Here is a 24,496-nt window from a genome sequence, read left to right as displayed (position 1 = left end):
GGACAGAAAGAAATGGAGAGAGGAGGGGAAGACAGAGAGGGGGAGAGAAAGATAGACACCTGCAGACCTGCTTCACTGCCTGTGAAGCGACTCCCCTGCAATGGGGAGCCGGGAGCTCAAACCAGGATCCTTATGTGGGTCCTTGGGCTTTGTGCCATATGCGCTTAACCCACTGCACTACCGCCTGACTCCCCTGCCTTCCATTTTCAGTCACCTCTATGCCTATTACTATTTCCAAAGGTCTTTCCTTTTTTCTCTTCTTTCTCTGGGTCCTGATGAAATTGCAATTCAGAGCCCTCTAGTTGTCTCCTCCTATCATTTCTCCCTCTCTGGGAGTATGGACCTAAATTATTTTTGGGGTGCAGAAGGTCGGAGGTCCGGTTTATGCAATGGCTTCTCTGGTAGAGCTTGGGTTGATCCATCCCCCAGGCTGTTTCTACCTTTTCTTAGTAGTGCAGGGCTCAATTCAGTGTGTTTTACATGGATAACACAGCTCGACACAGATGAATCGATTTCCAGCTGCTCAGAAGCCACAAGTGGCTGGTGGTTACCGTGTGGTCAGGGCAGATATACACTCAGACCCTCCAGATAGTGAGGTTAACTTTCTGTAGTTAATCTACATTTATTAACCAGAGAGAGGAAGAGAGAAAGGGAGAGGGAGAGGGGGAGAGAGGGGGAGAGAGAGAGAGAAAGAGAAAGAAGAAGAAGGAGGAGGAGGAGGATACTAGAGCTTTATTCTCACACGCTTGATGCTGGGGGATAGAGCTCAGGACCCCTATACTTTTAAGTTCAGCTCTCTAACCACTGTACCACTTCTTGGGCCACCAAGTATATACTTCTTGGAGACCACAGAAAAGTTACAAAGTTCCAGACTATAGAGACCTGCAGAAGCCATGAAATATATAATGATGCAGAAGCTGGTGCACTATCAAGCGCAGTCAGGCCAGTCTGCTCTGAACCTACCAAGATGGGTCATCTCACTGGTCTTCTAGAGAGATAATCTTGGAATTTTGGTCTGAGAGACCAGCTGGTCTCCGCTCACAGAATCACAACTAAAGCGCAGATATATTTTTTGGTGGGAGGGGCACTCACATTTGCCATGACGTTGTTTTTCCACAAGTATCCGAGAATGCCAGAGGTAAGTGGGATTTCCAGATTCCCGAGGGACTAGGTGGGGGTTCATCATGGACTCTCAGACTCCCTGGATGGAGGAATGACTCCAGCCCATCCATCATCAGCAATTTGGGTTATACAAGCGCCAGGGAGACAGATGTCATAACCAGAGGCAGAGGCTTCCTGCTCACAGATATGAGGGGGGAGATGGACCAAAATAGCTACTGGGCACTCATAGCTGAGCCTGAGAAGCCACCCCTTCTTTCCTGGAGCCCCTTCCTACACTCCTATGAACTAAGATCTAACCTTGTGATGGTTCGCAGAAAGAAGAAGAATAGCAGTTCCTGGCGTTTGTAGTAACAGGATGAGAAAGTGCGAGACTTCCTGTTATGTGTGTGTGACAGCTGGTGATAAGTGGAGGGCCCTGCGCAGGAAATCCGCCCAGCTTCTGCAATGTGACCTGCCTGAGACTTGGGGTGCTCCTTCAGTCTGCAGGCTGATGGCAGGACAAAGGGGTGCATGGACCATGGGCGACGTGGTAGAGAAGAGTTTGGAAGGGCCCCTGGCACTGTCTACAGAAGAGCGGGTCCAGAAGAGGGGAGAACTGGTGGAGATCTTAAATGAGGATAAGGTCAAATTTGACGACACAGGACTCTCCTTAATTCTGCAGAATGGCCTGGAGACACTCCGGGTAGAAAATGCCCTGACCGATGTCATCTTGTGTGTGGACATTCAGGAATTCTCCTGCCACCGTGTGGTGCTGGCCGCAGCCAGCAACTACTTCAGGTCAGCCCACCTCGGACCAGAGTCAACCCGGGTGCAAGTTGAAAGGGGGAATCTGAATTGATATGAGAGCCCCATCTAATGGGTCAACCGCTGTGCTTACTGCCTGTATATGCTTTTAGGTTTGTGTGTCTCTTCAAGGCACAACAAAGAAAGCTGTGAAACCTCAGACTTAGAATTTAAGTCACAGTGAAGGAGGGATTGCCATCACTGAACAAGTATTGTTGATGTAGTTAGCCTTCTGTGTCCTTGTTCTTGTTCTTGTTCCAGGGTTTGGAAAATTATTGAGCTCTTGGAGGCTTCTGCCCCTTGGCCTGACTATTGTGTTGGAAACATGATGGGGTCTTTGTTCATCAGCAGAGGGGAGAAAAGTCCCTTTTTTGCAGCTACAGATAGCTTGCTGATGGCCAGGGACTCCTGTGTGTCTGTCTGTTTGTGTGGGGAGGAAAAATAGTTAACAAAGGTGCCTTCCAAGCAAGATGTCCCTTGTTGCCACACATTTAAATGGAGCCTTGGATGACTCTGACTGATTCTCTCTGTCCTTTCCTGAGTCTGGGACTGTAGGCAAGTCTCTTGATGCTCATCTGTGGAACTGGAGCAAGGGTGCTCAGCAATCAGGACTGTGGGGATAAAGAAGCGTGAGTGGAGAGGTGTCTCCACGGTACCTAGCAAACAGTAAAGACGCACCATATGTCTGTGTTGAAATCCTTCATCTGACTTTGCTTGACTCTCCTAAGAACCATTTACTTATTATCTATCTATCTATCTATCTATCTATCTATCTATCTATCTATCATTTTTGTTGCCACCATTGTTATTTCTGGGGCTTGGCACCTGCATGACAAATCCACTGCTCCTAGTGGCTATTATCCCCCCCCCATTTGATAGGACAGAGAGAAATTGAGTGGGGAGAGGGATAGAGACAGACACCTGCAGACTTGCTTCATTGCTCTTGTGAAGCTTCTCTCTTGCAGGTGGCTTGAACTCGGGTCCTTGTGCATAGTAACGTGTGTGCTCAATGGGGTGTGCTGCTGCCTGACCCCTTTGAGAATGATTAATTAATTAATTAATTAATTTTTATTGCCACCAGGGTTATCACTGGGACGTGATGCCAGCACTATGAACAGAGAGAAATTGAGGGGGAAAGGGAGGTAGAGAGGGAGAGGGAAAGATAGACACCTGCAGGCCTGCTCCACTGCTTGTGAAGGGTCCTCTCTGCAGGTGGGTAGTGGGGGCTTGAGCCGGGATCCTTACCTGTGGCAATATGTAGGCTTGACCAAGTGCGCCATTGCCAGGCCCTGAGAACCTTTTTTTTTTTTAAATTTCGTTATTGGAGAATTAATGTTTTACATTCGACAGTAAATACAATAGTTTGTATATGCATAACATTTCTCAGTTTTTCATATAACAATACAACCCCCACTAGGTCCTCTGTCATCCTTCTTGGATCTGTATCCTCCCCCCCCCAGAGTCTTTTACTTTGGTGCAGTACGCCAGTTCCAGTTCAGGTTCTACTTGTGTTTCCGTGAACCATTTCTTAAGAGTTCAATATGAGCAAATCAAGCATCCAGAACCCCATGAGTATAGTTGGGTCTTACTTCTCTGTGTGTAGGCATGGAGGCACTCAGTCCCCTAGGGAAATGAGGCTGAAGGAGAACTTGAACCAGAAATACCCTTATAATTCTTCCTAATTCGATTTTTTCTTAACTCTTGGTTTTGCCTGAGGGGCTTAAACACTAATGATTATGAAAATATTAGGAGAGGTATTTATTATCATTATTATTTGAGATGCTGAGAGGGAAAAGCTCTCTGGAAGGCGAAAAGTACGGTTAGTGATGATGAATACAGATAGGACAAGGGGAGAGCTGGGCTCGTGTGGAATGGTACCCACTATCGTGACAGACATACTCATCTAATTTTATTTAAAATAGTTCTATGAAGGTGCCTGGAGCCCCTTTCACAGGTGAGGAAATGGAAACCCCAGGCGGCCAATTATCTGTTACTGCAGAAGGGACTGCTCACCTTCTAGAAATCCTTGTTTTGCTGGCAATACAAACCGCCCCTGCACATTGGGACTTAATTCTCCAGGAAGCATGTAAGAGGCGAAGCGTGGGCACAGCCCTAAAGAGAGGTGGACATGTGACTTAAGCCACCAAGACTGATGATCTACTTTGATGTTGATCACAGCTGCTCTTGACGCTCCAGTGCTCATCTCCAGCTCATGTCTGTCTGTCCTGAATCACTGGATCACTACTATCAGAAAACGTAAGCCTGGCTATTGCTTCTGTTTGTGGCTTGGCTCCATCGTGGAGCAGGATCCAAGACTGTGTGCTCCGGCACCTCTCTGCTTCCTCACTAACTGCTGATGGAAGAGACTTGGGGACTCAGGTCTCAGCCCCGCCTCCCCTCCCATCCAGGAAGGGACAGCAGAGGCAAGCTGGCACCCCCCACACTGTGTGTGTCTGTCTGCCTGTGGCTTTGGTCTCTGCCCTGCTGTCTGGCCATGCAGGGACATTCCTCCTAAGCCTTTCTTCAGAGCACTGACTTTTGGTTGTTGCCTTGATCTTTCCAAGCTGACATTCCTCCTCAAACCAACACAGCCCTGCAGACAGGATTCTTCTTTTCTGGTCTTGCTATTAATAGCTTGTGTTATTGAGCATTTAGTGTGGGCCAGGCCCTGGGTTGCCGTGTCACACCCCCTGCTCCACGTGGCCTTCAGGGCAACCTGTCAGGTGGGGATCTCCAACCCCATAGACATGTGAGAAACCCAAGCCCAGAGGCCCTCGGTGCATCAGGAGGCCAACTAGGACTTGGACCTGGAACTCACATGAAATCTGACATTGCTTCATCATTTGACTTGCTTTGTTTCTAAGGTTTTGAAAGGGCTTGGGAGCCAAGTTCCCCTTCTGATCAGATTTAGGAAGGCCAGAGAGTCTGGTTGTCTAAGAGACTTCTGGAATGGTCCTTTGGGTTTTGTAGGGAGTGGAGGGTGGAGAAGGGTTTTGTAGGGAGTGGAGGGGGCTGGAAAAGGGGCTGGAAGCTGGCTGTATTCATAGTATAGTTTTTTGTTTCTTTCTATTCACTGATGTGCTATGTTTCCCACTAAGCAACTGAATCATAGTTTATCTAACCAGTCCCCAGCTGGCAGGCATTTGAATTTTTCCTCATCTTTTGTTCTTACAGAAATGTTGCCATTAGAAAGCACTTTGGGTGCATAAGACAGTCTAGAAACTTGCAGGCCTGTCTGGGGATGCATTTCTGGAAGAGTGTTTTGCTGAAGCAAAGAGAGAGTTACACTGTTAAGTGGAGCTGCCACATTCTCCTCCATGTAGGCAGAGTCCACCACTGGGAGCTCCCTACTGCCTTACCAAATGAAGGTGGCATTGAACCTTGGAGTTTTTCCCCTAGTCTACTAAGAAACAGTACCTCAATCCCTCCTCCCTTCAGCACAGCTCAGCTCTGGCATATGGTGGTGCTGGGGATTGAACCTGGGACATTTGGTGCCTTACGCATAAAAGTCTTTTTTAAAAATTATTTTTAAAAAATATTTATTTTCCCTTTTGTTGCCTTTGTTGTTTTTTATTATTGTTGTAGTTATTATTGTTGTTATTGATGTTGTCATTGTTGGATAGGACAGAGAGAAATGGAGAGAGGAGGGGAAGACAGAGAGAGAGGGGAGAGAAAGACAGACACCTGCAGACCTGCTTCACCGCCTGTGAAGCGACTCCCCTGCAGGTGGGGAGCTGGGGGCTCCAACCAGGATCCTTATGCCAGTTCTTGCACTTTGTGCCATGTGTGCTTAACCTGCTGCACTACCACCTGACTCCCTTCAATTGGGTTTTAACCTCCCTCCCTCCCTCCCTTCCTTCTTTCCTTCCTTCCTTCCTTCCTTCCTTCCTTCCTTCCTTCCTTCCTTCCTTCCTTCCTTCTTTCTTTCCTTCCCTCTTTCTTTATTTCTCTATTTCTTTCTTCCCTTCTTCCTTTCTTTTTTCTTTATCTTTCTTTTTGTTTATTGCTACCAATGTTATGATTGAGGCCCAGTGTCTGCATTCCAAGTAGCCATCCCTCATCCCCTTTCTTTTTGGTAGAGGGTGAGGAACAGAGAGGTAGAGAGGAGAGACACCTGTAGCAGTGCTTGTGAAGCTTCCTCCTCCTTCAGGTGGTAAGCAGGGGCTTGAAGCGGGGTCCTCATGCATGGTAAGGTGCTCTCTCTCCAGTGTGCCACTCAGCCACTCATGTATAATTTTAAAAATACTAATCAAAGTAGTATGTGCAAACTGTTAGCAAAGCATTTAGAGGCTTATAACGCTCTATTCCTTGTCTGCCACCTACATCCTTTAAAGGTTTATAATGAACACCCCAAATTCTCTGCATCCTCTTCCATGCTTCAGTCTTGCTCTCCAAAGATCACCAATTTTCATTTGTAGTTGTTTCTTTCCATATTATATTTTTACCGAGTATGCTCCTTCCTCCCTCCCTCCCTTCCTTCCTTCCTTGATTGCTTGCTTCTCTCCCTCCTCCCTCCCTTCCTTCCTTCCTTCCTTCCTTCCTTCCCTCCCTCCCTCCCTCCCTCCCTCCTTTCTTTCTTTCTTCCTTTCTTTCTTCCTTTCTTTCTTTCTTTCTTTCTTTCTTTCTTTCTTTCTTTCTTTCTTTCTTTCTCCACTCCCTCTTTTTTCCAGAGCTGAAATATCACTCCTGTGTGACTTCACCACTCGCAGGCCACTCTACCATGCAGACCGAGACCTCAGTCATGGAATGGCAGCTCCCATATGATACCAGGGTTTATGTGTGACAAGGTGTGCCCCTGCCCAGTGAGCTATCTCTCTTCCCCTATAGTGTTCTTTCTTGATTTCTAAAAGTCAGATATCATTTATTCATTTCCATAAGGACCTAACACTTAACTCTCTTGCCATTTCACCCCCACCACTTGCCTACAGCTTTTTAATACTTTGCTCTCACATCTGAAGGGCATGTGTCTATGAAAGTTTACATTATAACCATGAAAACATGGTTTCCTGGTGAGGCAAACTATGTGTTGTGGTTACATTTCCTTTTTTTTTTCTTTTAAACTTTATTGTCTTTCTCTAAGATCCCCCCTTTTGCTTGGCTTTGGAGGTGTGGAGGTGTCTTTGACTCACAACCCCTGACAACAATCTTCTCTGCCATCCAGTGCATCTGATAAGATCACAAGTCTTCATCTGGCCCCCAGTCTTTCTCATTTCACTCGTCCTACACGTGTTCTCTGGGGGTGCTGCTGGGCTGCAGGCTAGTTTCTTCTCCAGCATTTCAGCACTTTCCTTTACTTTGTTCCTAACTGGAACCTCTCTCCATCTGATACCTTTACTTCCCCTGGTTTGCTTTATGGAGCACACCCTCCAATATTTTCCACAGAGATACTCTTTCATGCAAGAGCGATTTTTGAGGACTTGCATGTTCAAAAGATCTTTGTTCATGTGGTGCGGTAGGGAGAATAATGTCAACCCAAAGATGTCTGTGTTCTCTTTTTTATTAAAACATTTAGTTATTAAGGGGGGTGGGGTGGCATACATTGTTAAGTGTACACATTACCATGTGCAAGGGCCTGGGTTCGAGCCCTTACTCCCCACCTGCAAGGGAGAAAGAAGCTTCGTGAATGGTGAAGCAACTACTGCAGGTGTCTCTCTATCTTTCTCCTTCTCTGTCTCCTCTCCCCTCTCAATTTCTCCCTCTCTGTCCTGTCAAATAAAGGGGGTGGGGGGAAGGCCAGCAGGAGCATTGGTAGCAATATGTGTGATAGAAATGGAGAGAGAAAAAAGATACACCTGTAGCATGGCTTCACTTACTCATGAAGCTTTCTTCCTACAGGTGGTGGTCAGGGGGTTGAACCTGGGTCCTTGTGCACTGTATCATGTACTGCTGACTTCCAACACGGAAAGATAAAACATTGTTATTGTCTTCTTTAAAAGTTGGTGGTATTTTGTCATAGTAGTGATATGATGCCAATACACTAGGTATAGAGTTCTAGGTTGAAAAGTATTTTGAAAGCATTGCTCCACTGTCTGCTAGAGCCCAGGATGCTGGTTAGTAGTCTGATGACTTTCTGATTTCTGGCCCCTTTTGATGTTTTTTATTTTTCTCTCTTTAGAATTTTTTTTCAATTTTCTTTTGACTTGTGGATTTGTATGATCATGTTCTCTGTCTAGTGTGTGTTTGTGTATGCACATGTTTTACCCTAAACATTGTGCTATGCGTTAATGGGGGTCTTTTTTTTTTTTAATCTGTAGACACGCTGCCTTTAGTTCTAAGATTTTTTTTCTCTTCTTTTCTTTTTTCCCTTTCTCTTCTTGATAATGCTATGTACACTCCCCACTCCTTTTTGCCACCAGGGTTGTCAGTAGGGCACCATGCTTGCATGATGCCACCATTATCAGGGGCATTGCTCTCCTTTTTTTCCTTTTTGAGTGAATGTGAGACTTAGGGGAAGAATTAAAGAGGAGAGACGCCTGCAGTTACTCTACAGCTTGGGAAGCTCCACCCCTGCAGGTGGGGACTGAGGTCTTGAACCTGGGTCTCCCTGAGTGTGTACTCTACCAGGTGGCCTCTGTGTTCAGCCCTGTGTGTTCAGACTGTTCTTTGTTCTATATTTCTATAACCTCTGTTAAGTGGATGCACACTTTTAGATCCTTTCTTTTGATTTCTTGTCATTTTTTTCCTGTTGTCCTAATTTTTTTGATTTGCTTTTTGAAAGATTTTCTTAATTCTATCTTCCAATCAGTTGACATCTCATTTTTAATTTGCAAGAGTTTTCATATTTTATTAGAGTTCCTTCTTATAATTTCTTCCTCTTGTTTCATTAGGTTGTAGATCAATATAAACAACAACAACCTTCTATTGTCTGAATTATCTCTTATTTTTATTTATTTATTATTGGATAGAGACAGAGAAATTGAGAGGGTAGGGGGAGTAGAGAGGGAGAGAGACAGAGAGACACCTACAGACCTGCTTCACCACTTGGAAGCTTTCCTCCTGCAGGTGGGGAACATGTGCTTGAACCTGGGCCCTTGTGCACTATAACATGTGTGCTCAACCAGGTGTGCCACCATCTGGCTCCAATCTAATTTCTTTGTAACAGAGGTTAAGTGATAAAACTTTGGAAAAGAAGACTCTAGAGAGTATCCTTAAGAAGTTGCGTGGTAGCACACCTAGTTGAGTGCACACATTACAATGTCCATATATGTCTGTGGGCCATATATATCACTTCTGAAGAGAATCATCTCTTCATATATTCCGGCCACTTTTTATTGGGTTGTTCTTTTTATTTTTGTTGAGCTGTATTAGTTCATTTTCTTTAAAATTTTTTAAAATACTTTTATTTATTATTGGGTAGACAAAGAGAAATTGAGAGGGGAGAGGGAGAGAGAGAAATAGACACCTGGAGCCCTGCTTCACCACTTGTGGAGCTTTACTCCTGCAAGTGGGGACCAGGGGCTTGAACCTGTGTCCTTGCACACTGTAATGTGTACACTTCACCAGGTGTGCCACCACCTGGCCCCAAGCTGTATTAGTTCTTTATAGATGTTTGATATCAACCTCTTGACTGAAGTGTAGTATGCAAATATCTTTTCCCATTTATTGGGTTTTCTGTTTATCCTTACGGAATTTTCTTTTGATGTGTAGAAACTTTACAATTTGTTATAGCCTCATTTGTTCACTTTTGTTTTTGTTTCTCTTATCCATGGGATAAAGTCTCCAAACATGTCTTTAATGTTAAGGTCCTGAAATGTTTCACCAATGTATTCTTCTATGTGTTTTATAGTTTCAGGTCTAATATCTATATCTTTTAAAAAAAATTTAAATATTTATTTATTCCCTTTTGTTGTCCTTGTTTTATTTGCCCCAGTCCTGGAACCTTAGGGTGGGGCTCACTTTCCTGCATGCTTTAGGGTCCTTTGAATATGACAGCATATCATCTAAAAATAATGATCATTTAAATTCATTCTTTCTGATCTGAATTCCTTTCATATCTCTGTCTTGCTTGATTGTGATGGTGAGGACTTCTAGGAATATGTTGAATAGAAGTGGTGAGAGTAGACACCCTTGCCTAGTTCCTGATTTTAGGGGGAAAGCTTTCAGTTTTTCCCCATTGAGTATGATGTTAGCCATGGGTTTGTCATATATCACCTTTATTATGTTGAGGAATTCTCCTTCCACTCCCAATTTCTTGAGGGCCTTTTTTAATAAATGGCTGTTGGACCTTATCAAATGCTTTTTCTGCATCAACCGATAAGATATTGTGATTTTTAGCTCTCTTTTTGTTGATAGGGTTAATTACATTAGTTGATTTGTGGATATTGTACCATCCTTATTTCCCACTTGCTTTTGGTGGATTATTCTTTTTAATTTATTATTATTCTTTTAATATATTGTTAGATTCAATTAGCCAAGATTTTGTTGAGTATTTTTGCATCAATTTTCATCAGGTACATAGGTCTACAGTTTTCTTTTTTGATGGAATCCTTTCCTAATTTTGGGCATCAGAGTGATAAAATGTGTTTGGGGTTTTTCTTATTCATATATTTTTTGAAAGAGTTTGAGGAGAATGGGTGTGAATTCTTTGAATCTTTTATAAAATTTATTAGTATAGCCATCTGGACCTGGGCTTTTGCTCTTGGAGAGACTTTTGATGACTGCTTTGATTTCTGCGCTAGTGATTGGCCTGTTGAGTTTACTTACTTTCTGTTGTATCAAGGTTGCCAGTTGGTATGACTCTAAGAATGTGTCCATTTCTTCTAAGTTGTTGAATTTATATATAGATGTCCATAGTAGGCTTGCATGATCTTTTATATCTCTTCCTCAACTGTTGTAATATCTCCACTTTCATTTCTGAGTGATTTTACCATAGCTTTCTCTTTTTGTCTCTTAATGAGTTTAGCTAGTAGCATATCTATTTTATTTACCCTTTCAAAAGACCAACTCTTGGTTTCATTAATCTTCCTGATAATTTTTTTGTTTTTTATTTTGTTTGTTTCTGCTCTTATTTTGAACTATTTTCTATCTCCAGCTGATCTTTGGATCTCTTTGTTTCTAGTTAGTTCAGTTGGGTTGCTAGATGACTTATTAATGATTCCTCCTCTTTACTAATGTGGGCCTGTATTGCTATGAACTTCCTCTCAGGACTGCTTTTGCTGTGTCCAGTGGGATCTGATAGCTAATTTCTTCATTTTTGTTGATGTTGAGGAATTTATTTATTTATTTATTTTGTTAAGGATATTCTTAATTTCTTTTTTGATTTCTTCAATGACCCATGTGCTATTCATAAATATATTGCTTAGTCTCCAGAATTTGGAAGGGTGTGTGTGTCTTTTCTTTTTGTGGTTGATTTCTAGCATCATGCCTTCATGGTCTGAGAAGATGCATTTTATATTTTTAATATTCACTTATTTGTTTAGGCTGTCTTTGTGATCCAGCATATGGTTAATCCTTGTGAGTGATCATGTGTACTTGAGAATGTGTATTCATTTTTTTTTTAATGGAAAATTCTGTATACATCTGTTAGGTCTATTTTGTCTGTGTTTCATTTAAAACCACTATTTCCTCGTTGATCCTCTCCCCCAGATGATTGGTCTCTTGCTCTCTCTCTCTCCATCTTTCCCTTTCTCTTATCTCTGGTTGTCTCTCTTTATCTGAAAAGGTTGGTTTGGAACAGAGAGGACCCAGCAAGGACAAGAAAGAAAGAAAGAAAGAAAGAAAGAAAGAAAGAAAGGAAAGAAGGAAGGAAGAAAGGAAGGAAGGAAGGAAGGCAGGAAGGCAGAATACAGAGAAAAAAGTCTACGGCAACATTTTTATTGTTTATTTTTTATAGGATTTTGTAATTTTATGTTTTGTTTTGTTTTTTTTCTCCACCAGGGTTATCGCTGGGGCTTGGTGCCCGCACATGCACAGCTCCACTGATCCCACTTGCCTTTTTTTTTTTCCTTCCCTTTAGATAGAGGGTGCCAGAAAGAGAGAGAGGGTAGGGGTTGGGGGTGGAGAATAAGGGCACTGCAGCTCTGCTCCAGTGCTTATAAACCTTTCTCTCTGCAGGTGCTCTCAGAGTGGCCAGGGGCTCAATCCCAGGTCCTTGCACATGGTAATATGTGTGTCAGTTTCAGCAACAACTGTGATTATTCAGTGACTATGAGATTTCTGTTAGCCAGGGGGAGAATGAAACTGGGCTTTATATCATGTTTTCCATGAAGGAGAAATCCCACTTCTCCAACCACTGTACCATTGTCTCTGCCCCTCATTACCCCACATGTGCCCGGAGAAGCAGTTTCCAGGACGTATTTAGCAACAGGAACTGATGGGTAGGCATGTATCTGTGGTGCTGTGAGTGGGTCTGTGTTAGTAACTCAGGCAGTGGCCTTCCCTTTGTGGGGGCCCTGCTTGAAAGTGTTGAATGGAATGAGGAAGTTGGGAAAACATGTAGACTTGAGGTTGAAGGAAGGCTTAGTGAGAACAAAACTTAGAAAGTAGCTCAACACAGACATGAGATGCCAGACAGCTGAACATGAAGGTGTCCAATTAGTCGTGTTGCAGAGAAACCAGGAAAACATAGGTTTAAAAGATTATTATAAGATCACAAGTGTCCTTTGCAAGACTGCTATTATGCAGTGCTTTCTTTGGGACAGGTGCTCAAATCAGAAGCCATTGAAAGGGAACTGAGGAGACAGTGTAATGATCTGCAGAAGATTTTGGCCATGAGGCTCTGAGGTCCCAGGTTCAGTCCCTAGCACCACTATAAACCAGAGCTGGACAGTGCTCTGGGTTCTCCCTCTCCCTCTCTCTGAAATAAATAAATGAATGAACAGAACATGTTTTTAAAAGTCACAGGAAAAGGTGGTGCCTGAAATACACCAAACCCTGCCTCCCAAAGGAACTCCACCCCCACCCACCCCCTCCTCCCAGCCTTGCCCCTGCATGGTTTTCTTATCATGAAGCCATTTTTTCAGGTAGAGGCAGAGTGGGAGAGACGCTACTCCACTGAAGCTTCCTCTGGTGTTATAACACTCTCATGTGATGCCAGGGCCTGGAGGACATATGTGGCTAACTACACAGCCTCCCCTCTAAGCTCTCTCTCCTCAGGCTCAGGATTTCCATTCCCACTGGGGGTTCTTGCCAGCTAGAGGCATCTGAGGGCTACTCACTGCATGTAGTACATTTGAAAAGTGAACCCAGGCCCTTGTGCTCTGTAACGTGTGCAGTGTGCTGGAGGCACCACTGCACCAATGGCTGTTTTGTTTTGTTTTATTTGGTTTTTTAGCAGAGCCCTGCTTAGCTCTAGTTTATGGTGGTGCTGGGGATTGAAACTGGGGCCTCAGATTCTCATGTTGGAAGTCTTTTTGTGTCACCATTATGCTATCTCCCCCTTCCCTTGACTTTTAAAAAATTTATATAATTAATTGATTTATTTTTTTAAGAGGTTTAATATTGGTGGCTCACAGACCAAAGTGCTACCAGTTCTAAATCTCATCAGCACCAGCTTCCCATGAGCAAGCCATCAGCAGGACATGGGGCTTTGGGCAAAGCTGTCTGGAGCTCCCCACCCACATTTCTCAACGTTCCGACATTAGTCAGCGTTCTTCTGTTTGCACAGGATAGGAACTCAAGTCAAATCAGCTTAGGCTAAAGAGGAAGGTATGGGCCACATAACCAAACCCCAGGAAGGGCTGGGAGAAGCAGCGGATGGAGCTCTGGAGAAGAGGAAGCAGGGTCTGGGAGGCAGTGAGGGTGCTTTCTCTATACTTGGCTCTGCTCCGCTTTCAAGGGGAGTTCTCAGGGGCTCTGCTGCCATATGGTTGGGAGCTTTCCTGGAGGTGACTTGATCCTCACAACTTTGCGTCAAGAGAACAACCTAGGGGATGGCTTATGTTTGAGCACAGCAAGCAGATGGGCTTAGCTTAGTGTCTGTGCTTGGCCAAAGAGGAGAGAGAGAGAGAGAGAGAGAGAGAGAGGGAGACGAATCAAAAGGCAGTAGCTCCCACTTGAACCATGATTTGGCTGGGACCTGAGTATGGAGGGAAGACCATTTTTCAGAAGGTGGAGGTGGTGCACCAAAGGAAGGCCTTCGCCCACTCCCGAGGGGTCACCTTAGTCCTGGTTTCCTTTCTTTGATTTATAACTTGCTGCATTGCTGCATTTGCTCTGATGATCAGGAAGCTTAGTGTATCTGCTTTCCTTAGTGTAGGTTTCAGTGATAAGCCCTCCTCTTATTTTACTTACTTAGTTTTTATTTTTTCTTTCTATTTGATAGGACAGAGAAAAACTGAGAGGGGAGGGAGAGGTAGAGAGGGAGGGAGAAAGAGAGACACTTGCAGCTCTGCTTCACTGCTCATGAAGCTTTCGTCCTGCAGGTGTGTATTTACTTAGTTATTTTTGGCTAACTTAAACATTTCCCAATTTTCATTAACTTTTTTCATAATTATATATGTTTATCAAATTGTCATATCATGTGTATGTGTGTTTCTGGGGGCCTGGTGCATCAGTTTCTTGCCTCCAGGCTAATATATATATATATATAGAGAGAGAGAGAGGGAGAGAATGAGAGAGACAGAGACAGAGACATCACACAGCATCAGAGCTTCCCCAAGGTCATGGTAATATTCTCCATGTGCTGCTGGGGCTCCATCCTGAACTCTACACATGGCAAGGCAGGCACCCTGCCCCTGAGGCTATTTCTTTGGCCTCTATTTCCTATTTATTCACTCATTTTTTTAAATTTAATTTTATGTATTTATTCCGTTTTGTTGCCCTTGTTGTCTTATTGTTGTAGTTATTATTGTTGTTGTCGTCATTGTTGGATAGGACAGAGAGAAATGGAGAGAGGAGGGGAAGACAGAGAGGAGGAGAGAAAGACAGACACCTGCAGACCTGCTTCACCGCCTGTGAAGCGACTCCCTTGCAGGTGGGGAGCCAGGGTTCGAACCGGGATCCTTATGCTGGTCCTTGTTTATTCACTCATTTTTTATTTTTATTGCCACCACGGTTATTGCTAGGGTTTGGTGCCAGCACTATGAATCCATTGCTTTTTGTGGTCATTTTTTCCCTATTTTATTGGATAGAGACGCAGAGAAATTGAGGGGGAGGAGAGAGGGAGAGCAAGAGAGAGACTTGCAGCACTGCTCTATTGTTTGTGAAGCTTCCCCCTTGCAGGTGGGGAGCAGGGCCTCGAACCCGGGCCCTTGCAAATAGTAACGTGTGTACTCAACCAGGTGCGCCACCACCTGACCCTCTACCTCCTAATTTTTTACTGCTCCCATTTGGTGTTTCCTTACACCTTCGGTGCTCTAGCACAAGCCCTTTCCAGGTCATGTGGGGAGGCCCTTCCTGTGGCATGACACAGCCTTGCTGTGGATGACAGCCGTGCAGACGCCTCTGAAGCTGGAAAGGCAGGCTTCCTGTCTGGCATTCACCTCCTGTGGAAAGCTCGAAAGTCATAGTAGCGCAGGAGTACTAATAGTGCTGCGGCTTCCCACCAGTCAGCCCCAAAGCTGCCTCTCAGCCCTTCCTGAAGAGACACTCGAGGAGCCGTAGAAATGAGCCACCTGCTGGCTTGCATGTGCTCCCTCGGGTCCAGGGCCTCACCTGCCAAAGGCTGTGCCATGGAGACTATGCTGGGCAAGTTAGTGGGGGGCATAGTGCCCTGTGGATAATTCTCAGGAGGTGGAGACACAGCACTTAGCAAACAGGACCAAGCGAGTGGAGATCAGGACATCTTCCAGGTGACTGGCTTCTCCCCGAAGCTTTAAGTAGCTATTTGGGTTGGCCGAGGCTGTCTTTTCTCATTGCATAGGAGCTTGGGCTCAGAGGGGGAAGACTTCTTAGTGATCGCCGTGGAAGCCTGCCCTCCTCCCACACTCCTTCAGCGGCACATAGGCCCTTTGCTGCCACAGTGTTGCTGTGTGGTGGATGCTTTGTTCAGTTGACACAGATCTTTCAAGTACCCATTCTGTGCCAGGCCCTGGATAGCAGACATGTGATGAGCTAGAGGGGAGAGATGGGCACTCCAGGGTTTATGGCAAGGGGATAAGTGCTGTGGAGGGCCTCTGCACCAGGAAGTAAAAGAGTCCCCCTCCATCAGGCTGGTGAGAAAGTCCAGTAGGCTTCCTGGAAGAGGTGATATCTCTGAACTGAGTTCTGAAGGATGAGTAGGCATGAGTCAGAGAGGCCAAGGGAGAAGGAATTCAGCAGAAGGAAGGTAACAGGAAACACATGTGGGAGGTCTAGAAGAGTCGGGTTGAGTCAAGGATACAAGGCATGGGCCCACGGGGCTAAGAGATGAGCAGGGACAGGCTGTGTAAGGTTTTGTTGGACCAGGTGAATGTATCAGGGCCTGGGAGGTAGCTCAGCTGGTAGAGCACACACATCACCTAGTGTGAGGACTCTGGTTTGACCATTCGCCACCTCCTGGGAAGCTTTACAAGTGAGCAGCAGTGTTGCAGTGTCTCTGTGTTTTCCAGTTTCTTTTCTTTTTTTTTTTGTCTCCAGGGTTATCACTGGGGCTCACTGCCTACACTATGAATCCACTGCTCCTGGAGGCCAATCCCCCCTATTTTTGTTGCCCTTGTTGCCCTTGTTGTTGTTGGATAGGACAAGAAAGAAATGGAGAGAGGAGGGGAAGACAGAGAGGGGAGAGAAAGATAGACACCAACAGACCTGCTTCACCACTTGTGAAGCGACTCCCCTGCAGGTGGGGAGCCGGGGGCTCAAACCAGGATACTTGCCTGGTCCTTGCGTTTCACCCCACTTGCACTGAACCAGCTGCGCTACAGCCCAGCCCCCTCCTCCTCTTCTTCCTCCTCCTTCTCCTCCTCCTTCTTCTTTTCCTACCTTCTCCTTCTCCTTCTTCTTCAAGTTGAGAGTCTACCAGGCACAGTGGAATCATGTAGGCTCAGGGTCCTTATAACTCTAGTTGGAAAACAAGCAAACAAACAAATGAGTTTGAATGTATTTCCCAGGCAGTGGAGATTCATGAAAGAGTTTTTAGGTAGGAAAGTGAGCTGAGATCTGTTAAAATAATCTTGGGGGCTGGTGTGGAGGTCTCAGTCTTGGGAGATCCTTGGGTGGATGCAGTGAATAGTGTGTGTATGTGTGTGTGTGTGTTCAAGTCTCTTAGTCCTTTCTGCTGACCCTCAGGGCACCCAGACTGCAGTGTGGCTAGAGTTGGTGGGGGTGACTCTATCTAGTGAGAACAGTGTGGAGAAGTAAAGCTGAGGGGGTATGTGGAAGCAGCTGTTTGGGCTCCAGCCTTCTGCTGAGGATCCATTCTCAGCTTAAGACTGGGAGAGAAAAGAGTGGGTGAGGGCTGGGTGGGAGCTCACCAGGTTAAGCACACACATTACCATGGGTCCAAACCTCCCACGCACTGCCCTGTCCTCACGTGCAGGAGGGAAACTTCATGGGCAGTGAAGCAATGCAGGTGTCTCTCCTCTCTCTCACACACACACACACAGACACACACAAACACACACACATTCTAGGATACTAGGAATGGTACAAATGTGTACTGGAAATAACCCTGGTGGGAAAGGGAAGAAAGGAATGGATAAAGAAGGCAGTATCGGGAGTCGGGTGGTAGCACAGTGGGTTAAGCGCAGGTGGCGCAAAACGCAAGGACTGAGTAAGGATCCCGGTTTGAGCCCCTGGTTCCCCACCTGCAAGGGAGTCGCTTCACAAGCAGTGAAGCAGGTCTACAGGTGTCTGTCTTCCCCTCCTCTCTCCATTTCTCTCTGTCTTATCCAACAACAATGACATCAATAGCTAAAACAATAAAACAAGGGCAACAAAAAAGAATAAATAAATAAATATTTTTTTTTTAAAGAAGGCAGTACCATTTTATAAGTCCTTCATCTTCCCATGCAACCTGATTTTCAGAGCAAAGCCCCAAACAAGTCATTTCAAAGTCACTCAAGTCTTAAACTTGCATTTTTTGAATACCTTGAAGGAGGTACATGCCACAATGATTATGAAAATCTGTTTTCCTCTCTCACCCACCCCTCTGATGGGAACCACTGCTGGCAGTTAGGGCTCCAGTGAACTGTTGAAAGTTCTCTCTGTTCCCCAATAAAGAAATGAAAAAGAATGTTCTATCTGGATACCAGTTAGTAATAAGTGCCTCTTTTTCTGGGGACTCTCATTATTCACAAATCTTGGTGAGTGTAGATTTCAATCCCAGCTCTGACCCCAGCCTGGGCTCCTTCTTCACCACTGGCTGGAGAATCTCCCTTTCTTCCCTCATGTTCTTATAGATTGAGTGTCATAAAAATTCAAGGATCAGGCCTGGCAGTGCAGCGTTCTGTGTAGCCACTGGTGAAGGGAGACACCTAGAACATGTGTTTTGGCCTGAGACAATAGGGATACTTTTGTAATTACTATTATTGGAGAAGGTCTCAACATTTAAATACCTCGGGGAGAGCTTTGAGACTAGTGCTAATTAGCATGTTCCTAAGTGATCAGAGCCAGGAAGAGGTCAAGGAATTCCTAAGCAGAGGTAGATTCTTGACCTCTGGATAATGACATTGAGGCCATAAGGAAACCAGTATGGGGTCCTGGGATGGAAAAATACTCGGAAAAGAATGTGTTCAGGACCTCCAGGGAAGAGCCTGGTAAGACTGTGGCAGCGGATAGTAACCACCAGTGCTGACTCAACTCCTGGCCTGGTGGGAAGTGAGAATCAGGGCAGACCTCACTCTCAAGACTCTTGTGAGGGAAGTGGCATCTTGCTAGGGGAAGTTTGGTTTTGTCTTTGACCAGGGGATAGTAGGCGTGCAAAGGAATGTGAAGATGAAGAACAACCACATTTAACTGTGTAAAATTTCAGGTAGGGAGATGTAGGGTGAATACCATGGGTCTGGGATTGCAATTTGGAAGATCACTAGATCTAACATAGTCTACACACAACTTTGCTCCAGGTCACTCATCATCATTTATTCTCAGTTAGAGAAGTATGAGTTGGGAACATTTTAGGTAAAAAAAAAAAATGTCCAGTTCGAGCTCCCAGCTCCCCACCTGCAGGGGAGTCACTTCACAAGTGGTGAAGCAGCTCTGCAGGTGTCTGTCTTTCTCTCCCCTTCTCTGTCTTCCCCTCCTCTCTCCATTTCTCTCTGTCCTATCCAACAACGATGACATTAGTAACAACCACAGTAATAACTACAACAATAAAACAAGGGCAACAAACAAAAGGGAATAGATAAATAAATATAAAAATGTGGTATATAGGACCAACTCTAGGACTGCTTTTCATGTGTAGTTTCCATTGCATCCATCCATCCATCCATCCATCCATCCATCCATCCATCCATCCATCCATCCATCCATCCACTGCTCAGCTCTGGTTTATGGTGGTTCAGTGCCCCTGGGATTGAACCTGGGACCTTTGGTGCCTTAGGGACAAAAAATTTCTTTGCATAACCAATATGCGATTTCCCTATCCATGCAAAATATCAATAGACATTTATTCTTTACTACAAGCTAATAATTAAGATCTGAGAGGAAAAGAAAACTCAACCTTTGCCTTTCAGAGCCTTAAATCTAATAAAGGGAAAGTCGTACTAAAAGTAGGTGCAACTGAAATGCAAATCAAAATCATAATGAGGTATCACCACACACCTGTGAGAACAGCCTTTAAGAAGACTAGAGGCATCATGTGTTGGCAGTGATGCAGAGAAAAAGGAACTATTTTTAAAAAGATTTATTTATTTTAATTTTTTCCAACTTGTGGGGGGGAGTTTATAGTATAGTGTATAGTTGATAGTTCATAGGTTGTTGACTTACAAATACAAGCTCTCATGGGGATGTGATAGGTGTCTGAACCTATCTTTCTCTCATTCACTCTTTTTTTTTTTACCTCCAGGATTATTTCTGGGGCTCGTGCCTTCACCACGAATCCACTGGTCCTAGAGGCTATTTTCCCCCCTTTTGTCGCCCTTGTTGTTTATCGTCGTTGTTGTTATTATTATTGTTGGACAGGACAGAGAAAAATCGAGAGAGGAGGGGAAGACAGAGGGGGGAGAGAAAGACACCTGCAGACCTGCTTCACTACTTGTGAAGCGACTCCCCTGCAGGTGGGGAGCTGGGGGCTCGAATCGGGATCCTTACGCCATGCTTAGTACCACGTGGCTTAACCCGTTGCGTTATGGCCCGGCCCCCTCATTCACTTATTTTTATGAGAGAGGCCAGAACATTGCTCGGATCTGGTTTGTGGTGGTATTAGGAGTTGAACCTGGCATCTCTGGGGCCTCAGAAATACAGATCAATGCTCTCACACATTGAGCTATCTCCCTGAGGAGAAACTCTTGTACTCTTGTTAGAAGGAATGTAAATTGGTGCCACCTCTATGGAAGATGGTATGGAGAGCCCTTAAAAAAATGAAAATTACAGATGTCATCTGACTCAGCATTATCACCTGCAGGCATTTATGGAGAGACTATGAAAATACTAATTGGAAAGATATGTGTTTCTCTATGTACATAACATCATGTTTCATATCAACTGAGACGTGGAAGCAAATTTAATGCCCATCCACAGATGACTGGATAGAGAAGTTGTAGCAGGTTCAGTCCTGGCACCACTGTAAGCCAGAGCTGACTAGTGTTTGGGTTTAAAAAAAAATGTTATGGAGGGCTGGGGTAGATAGCATAATGGTTGTGCAAAGAGACTCTCATCCCTGAGGCTCTGAAGTCCCAGATTCAATCCCCCTTTACTACTACAAGCCAGAGCTTTTTATTGTTGTTGTTACCAGTATTCTGGTAATGAAAAAAAGGACACTGGGAAGTTTAGGGGCCAGGAGGTGGCATACCTGGTTAAATGCACACATCACAGTGCGTAAAGACCTGGGGTCACGCCCCTGATCCACCTGCAAGAGGAAAGCTTCACAAGTGGTGAAGCGGGGCTCTAGGAGGTGTTTCTTTTGCTCTCTTCCTCTCTATCTCCTCCTCCCTTCTCAATTTCTCTCTGTGTTTATCCAGTAATAAATAAATAAAAGATTAAAAAAGAGAGAGAAAGAAACAAACTACATGGCAATGTACTTAGTGAATACTACTCATTTTATTGAAAAAGGACAAGGTGGACGGAGCTTGGCGTGATTGTGCTAAGCAAAGTAAGAGGAAAATGAAAAACAATTATCAGATGGTTTCTTCTATATGTGGAGTATAAATAGTCAAGGCAAACAAACTAACAAATAATAACAAAAATAACCCTCAGGCTCCTAGAAAAATATGGTAATTACCAGAGGGATGAGGAGTGGTGGAGGAAAGATAGGGGAGATAAATCTGGTCATGGAACTGGCATTAAAATTTAGATGGTGGGAGAAGCGAGAATTCTATCCATATGTATGAAGCTGTTTTCCCAAGATGTATACAGTATTGTAACATGATGGATAATAACTTTTTTTTTTTTTTAATCAAAGCACTGATCAGCTCTGGTTTATGGTGGTGTGGGAGATTAAACCTGGAGCTTTGAAGCCTCAGTCATGAGAGTCTCTTTGCATAACCATTATACTATCTACCCTCACCCAAATAACATTTTTATATGAAAAAGACCCACCAGTCTGTGCATAGAGGCCTATCTGGAACCATATTTATGTAAACTGAAGCACGTGGTGGAGACTGTTAGTCACTGGTTGTAGCTACAGGATGGGACAGAGTAGAAGGTATGCAGACTAGACTGTGAAGGGCCTTGTTTGCTGCTGTTGAGAGAACTTTAACATTTCTTTTTTCTGGGCACTTTCAATTTGATCTTCTTTGAAGTTTGGGTCCATTTGTTATGCATACTTCTGTTATTTTGTTGTGTCATGGTAAATGACTGATTCCAATGTACAAGCTTTAAACCTGGAGGATTTCTGTGTTCACATAATTAGACCACTCAAGGGTTGAGGTCCTTGTGCACAATGGTGGAAAAAGACTTAAGTTGAAGAGTGTTCTGCAGACCCCTAGCAGGGGAAGGTGGGACACTGTGCCCAGATGTTGACAACTGTACTGTAAACCATTAAAACCAATAAGATGCTAAAGGGGAAAATTATGAATTTAATTCCATTAATAATAAATAAATTTTTAAAAAAGGAAGTTCAGGGATATTGGTTTTAGGACAGTGGATCTTTGTTAGGTGAGTGTGCTGCCCCTGGGCTAGTTCTCCCTCCCGACAGTGGATCTTTGTGTTCAAAAAATTGCCATCAGGTATCAGCTTTTCTTTCTATCCTTTCTTTCTCTTTTTCTTTCTCTCTCTCTCTCTCCCTCTCTCTCTTTCTTTCTTTTTACCTTTATGCCACCAGGGTTATTGCTGGAGCTTAGTGTCAGCACTATGAATCTACTGTTCTCGGAAGCCATTTTTCTTTTCTTTTCTTTTTTTCTTATTTCTTTTTATTTGATAGGACAGAGAGACATTGAGAAGAAGAGAGAAAGATAGACATCTGCAGACCTGTTTCATCACTTGTGACATGCCTTTCTGCAGGTGGGGAGCAGGGGCTTGAACCCTAGCCCTTGTCCATGGTAATATGTGTGCTTAACTGTGTGGGCCACCACCAGCCCCAAACTCAATCTTTCTTTTCTTGTGCCTTGACTCTGTTTTCCTCTGTGTTACTTTCTCCCGTAGTGAGTTAGTTTCTACCTACACACATGGAGGCAAGATTTCTAGAAGTTCCAGATACCTAAGTCTATTTCTCCCAGGTCAGAAACCTCTGAGAAAGAAAGTCTCTCTTTCCCAATAATTCCAGAAAATGTTTTGAAATTGCTTCAGCTGGGCAGGCTTCTTTCTGTGTCCATCTGTGACCCAACCATGCTTGGGAGGTGTAATGTGTGACTTGCTCCATCCAAACTGCCCAGATTTGTATTCAAAGAGGAATGGTTCCCCAGAGGAAAATATGACTATCTCTACAAAAATGATGGGAAATGACATTGGTTGGGCAAAGCAACAACTGTTACTATATCACTATAGCTAAACTATTGTTAAATCTTGACCACAAACATTTGCTTTATTTAATTAATTAACTCTTAATTGTGAAGGAAGAGGTGGTAGAGGAGGAGAGAGAAAGAGAAACACAGACCTGCTTCAGTACTCATGCAGTTTCCCCCTCAAGATGGGACCTGGGGGTTTGAACCTGGTTTCTTGCACACAGTAATGTGTGCACTCAGCCAACTGCACCACTATCCAGCCCCAAAAGCCTTTGTTTTGTGACTGATTTTGCAGGAGAGAACAAGCACTTCTATTGGTCGTAGATTGGACTGGGCTGAGTTGCATGGCATGCTGGAGCCTCAGCAGTCTGCCAGTAGGGCTGAATGGATTCTTATTTACGAGAGCAGGACTGAAGCTCTGTGCAACATCCTTGAGAATTGTTGGGCAAGGAGTTTGGTAGAGGGAATGCTTTGAGTTCTGATGATGTTTAGAGGCCTGTAGGGGTAGCTTTGGGGTTCTATTGCCTCTGAATAGACTCAGTCAGGTCCAGGGAGCTGGTTCCAGGCCCCAAAGAAAGATAGCAGTTTGCTCTAAGTTATGCTTCTGGAGTAGAAAGAAAGAATATCCATGAACTCTGAGCCCTTTCAGAAGAAATTTCTCTGAAGTTCCTTTAGGCATATGATATTTGCATGTAGATTGCAGTTTAGAGTAGAGAATTGCATACTTTTGATCATTAACAGAGCTTTTCCACTACATGTGGAGCTTCTAGCTCTAGTGAACTATGTCACTTGATTATAAGCTGCAGGGATCCCATTTTCACAGCTCAGCTAGACTAAGGCTAGACCTAGGTGGACAGGACAAGACTTAACTTCCATCTGGACATCCCAAGGCTGGGAAATAGTACTCCTCTTTGCCCTCTTTTGGAAGGCAGATCCTGGCTTCCTGGAATTCTGAAAGGTCTGGTTCTCAGAAGATGAAGGGGAAAGTCTCCAGCACTGGAGGATGGCCAAGGACATGCCTTCCCCAACCCCACGACCTTGGGCATTGTCTAATCTCCTTCTCAGTGACAAGCCAAGAGGGGGCTGAGTGGGAAGTGAGGTGCCCTCTCTGCAGAAAAATTGTGGGTGAGGGACAGGTTGGCCTAATGAAATTCATGCTCTCAGCTACACCAGAGATTTTAACTAGTTCATCTAGGACAGGTGGGGCTCAAGAATCTACTTTCTTAACAAGGACTGCAGGAATTCTGGCACGGGTTGTCCGACATGCTTTCAGACCCACTGGCTTTGAGGCTACTGTAGACATAGGCCTAGGACATGGGCAGGGCTGCAGGGCTGGCACAGGCTCAAAATGGATGCTCTCAAATCTAGCAGTCAGTCTCTTGACTGGGCTCAGTGGTGGCAACCCTGGTGGCAATGAAAACAAAGAGAAAGAAAGGAACTATAGTAACTGGAATGTTTAAAGCCGCACACTGGCCACATGTTGCTAACTGTGCAGCTTTGCTCCAGAGACTCAGACAAAGGGGAATCTAGGGAGTGAGCTTGTTCCACTCCTCCTAGGAGAACAGGCTGAGTGAGAGGAGACTATTAGGGGCAGGGGTGGGGAGGAGTTCTCTGCGGATCAGGAATCCTATATGAAATCACCTGAGAGGTGCAGACAGCTCTCTGGGCCTCCCTGCCTATAAGGACAGATGGCTGAA

General features: G+C 44.5%; 1 protein-coding gene across 1 annotated transcript in view; it reads left to right on the top strand.

The window, feature by feature from the left end:
- The first annotated feature begins 1,562 nt into the window (after positions 1–1,562).
- KLHL6 (kelch like family member 6) overlaps positions 1,563–24,496 on the top strand; it is a 70,548-nt gene continuing 47,614 nt past the window's right edge. The window contains exon 1 of the mRNA XM_007534042.3: positions 1,563–1,899. Coding sequence (XP_007534104.1) covers positions 1,613–1,899 — 287 coding nt within the window. The 5' untranslated portion in view covers positions 1,563–1,612. The remainder of the gene's footprint in view (positions 1,900–24,496) is intronic.

This window comes from Erinaceus europaeus, chromosome 14 (genome assembly GCF_950295315.1).
Source record: "Erinaceus europaeus chromosome 14, mEriEur2.1, whole genome shotgun sequence".
NCBI classification, from domain to species: Eukaryota; Metazoa; Chordata; class Mammalia; order Eulipotyphla; family Erinaceidae; genus Erinaceus; species Erinaceus europaeus.
Note: the sequence above shows the minus strand (reverse complement) of the source record. Positions and strands in the feature narration are given on the sequence as shown.